The following is a 2,800-nucleotide window of genomic DNA, read 5'->3' as shown; positions in this document are numbered from 1 at the left end:
CACAAAAAAGGTGAGGCAGAAACACCAAATAACATTGTGTATTATACACTAGTGGTTTAGATTAGCGATGGCTTCTGCTCCTTGTCTTAGCTTACTGGTGCTCGTGGCAATGGCCTCCGCGGCATCGGCGCAGCTGTCGCCGACGTTCTACCTCGCATCGTGCCCGAGCGCGTTGTTCATCATCCAAACTGCGGTCCAGGCCGCAGTGAATAGCGAGCCCCGCATGGGGGCGTCGCTGGTCCGGCTTCACTTCCACGACTGCTTTGTCGATGCAAGTCTCACATAACCTTAGTCAGTTGTAGCATATGCACGGACGTTAGTACAGGCAAATGATTGGCATTTCTGTACCTTTTTTTCAGGGATGTGACGGGTCCGTTCTGTTGGCAGACACGGGGAGCTTCGTCGGCGAGCAGGGGGCTGCTCCCAACGCCGGTTCCATTCGAGGAATGAACGTCATCGACAACATCAAGACCCAGGTCGAGGCCGCCTGCACGCAGACCGTCTCCTGCGCCGACATCCTCGCCGTCGCCGCCCGTGACTCCGTCGTTGCGGTAAGCTTTACAGTTAGCTCTAATGTGTGTGATTCTGCACATGGTCGATGCGTGTGATTCTACTTTCTTGGTTGTGGTTTCAAATTAAAATTCTGTGTAGCTGGGAGGGCCAACATGGCCTGTTCTTCTGGGGAGGAGGGACTCCACGACCGCAAGCAAGACCAATGCAGAAAATGACCTCCCACCTCCTACCTTCGACCTCCAAAACCTCACGACCGCGTTCGCCAACAAGCAGCTCAGCATAACAGACATGGTTGCGCTCTCAGGTACACACCATCGATGAGTTTGAATCATGATTGAACTGAAACTTTTACTAGTACAACGGCTCGCTAGAGGGACGCTAATTCTGACACGTATGGCTGTGCAGGCGCCCACACGCTCGGACAATCGCAGTGCCGGTTTTTCAGGAACAGGATCTACAACGAGGCCAACATCAACACGGCCTTCGCGACGGCGCTCAAGGCCAACTGCCCCCAGTCCGGCGGCGACAGCAGCCTGGCGCCGCTGGACACAGCGACGCCCAACGCTTTCGACAACGCCTATTACAGCAACCTGATTTCGCAGAAGGGGCTCCTACACTCGGACCAGGCGCTGTTCAATGGCGGCGGTGCCGACAACACGGTCATGAGCTTCGCGTCCAGCGCAGCGACATTCAACAACGCCTTCGCCACAGCCATGGTGAAGATGGGGAACATTGCGCCAAAGACTGGGACGCAGGGGCAGATCAGGCTCGTCTGCTCCAAGGTCAACTCGTAATCTCCACGCCGCCGACGCTCTGCTGCTGCTACGCATGCATGAATGAATTAAATAAGGTCTCGGAGACCAGCTGTACCAGCACCTACGAGTACGTAGCGTGTGTATTTGGGCGCGTGGTTGGAAATTGTACTTGTGCATGTGTGCATCTACACATGTGTAACAAATTCTCGTGCAAAAGCACGACGAATTGCTTCCTTTTATCTATGACATCTGTACTTTGAGATGTTACTATCTGGCATCTGCCACTTGAAGTCTTTAACCCTCTCCACGGGCGGCGGTCTTTGTTGGCATGCAAATGTCACTGGAGGGTAGCTTTCACAGATGGGCAGGGGATGATCGTCTCTACTGATGAGCAGGTGATGTCCATCAGTAAGAAATAACTAGTGACGAGACACTATAAATCCATCTTTACGAGATTATTTGACACAAAGATATAAAATGTATATTGCTTTAAACAAAGTTCCACTCCTGATTACGGTACATTCCAGGCCGTTCCATCGTAACATTACAAACTTCATTGTATTCCATCAAAATATATCAATTATATCATAACTTTCATTAACCTTTCCCCAAGGGTGTACTTCAAGGGTTGAAGTAACCCCCCCTCCCCCCGGCAAAAAAAAGGTGTGCGACAGTCACAAGAAATGCTTGAACACCTCTCATACCTACCCTGGAAACCCAGCAGCTCAACCTCATCATGTAGTAAATCCAACGGCGGAGCTATGTTATGACCTGAGGGGGCCGTGGCCCCCCAGCCCAAACGATTTTATTTCATTACTACTAGGTAGCAGTGGCCCCTGCTGGCTGCAGCTCGGCTTAATCCATCTTCACGCACAGTGCAGCAACGAACTAACCCATCTTCAGGCACATGCTTCTCAGCTCATGTGTGTAAATTATATCTAGTGTGCATGCAGTCACTAGAATAGCCTGCGAACTCATTGTATTCATCCACAAAGGGGTTACAAGTATATAAGAAGAGTACAGAGAGAGAGAGAGAGTAGAGCAGCGGCAGCACATGACTAGTTGAAGTATTTAGGCAGCGGATGACTCGTTCAGTCTAACAATGTGGTGTGGTTCATCTCAACCAGCTGCCCCCGCCGTGACGCACAGCCTAAATCTGAAGAGCGTTGCCTGTACATCAACACTGATGTACAATGAGTCAAACTGGAGTTTTTTCTTCTGTGGTTTGATAAACTAATTGGGAAGTTTTTGGTGATGGCACTACAATTTTCTCTCTAAGTGGCAGTTGGTCAGCCGTTGATTATACTATTGGACTGTACACATTATAAATCAGTTTTACTAAGTCTCCGCCGATTAAGACTTCGTTATGTCTTAGTCGATACTATATCCCTTAGATCTTGCATAGAGAATTGTACATTCTTCTCTTCAGTTTTTTCTTTTTCTTTTTATATACTATATCATTCGACTGAGGCTTGGTTAAGTCTCAGTCAACCGAGACCTAGCTACACTTATTATAAATTTCCTCTCAGCAG

The 2,800-nt window shown here is 49.3% G+C and overlaps 1 protein-coding gene across 1 annotated transcript; it reads left to right on the top strand.

Moving 5' to 3' along the window:
* Positions 1 to 1,535, top strand: LOC123187501 (peroxidase 2). The gene is made up of 4 exons (XM_044599370.1): positions 1 to 271; positions 360 to 551; positions 652 to 817; positions 919 to 1,535. The coding sequence occupies exons 1-4, from the start codon at positions 68 to 70 to the stop codon at positions 1,305 to 1,307; spliced, it is 951 nt and encodes a 316-aa protein (XP_044455305.1). The 5' UTR covers positions 1 to 67; the 3' UTR covers positions 1,308 to 1,535.
* Positions 1,536 to 2,800: the final 1,265 nt, after the last annotated feature.

This window comes from Triticum aestivum, chromosome 2A (genome assembly GCF_018294505.1).
Source record: "Triticum aestivum cultivar Chinese Spring chromosome 2A, IWGSC CS RefSeq v2.1, whole genome shotgun sequence".
Taxonomy (NCBI): domain Eukaryota; kingdom Viridiplantae; phylum Streptophyta; class Magnoliopsida; order Poales; family Poaceae; genus Triticum; species Triticum aestivum.
The sequence above is the reverse complement of the archived record's forward strand: the minus strand, read 5'-3'. Positions and strand labels throughout refer to the sequence as shown.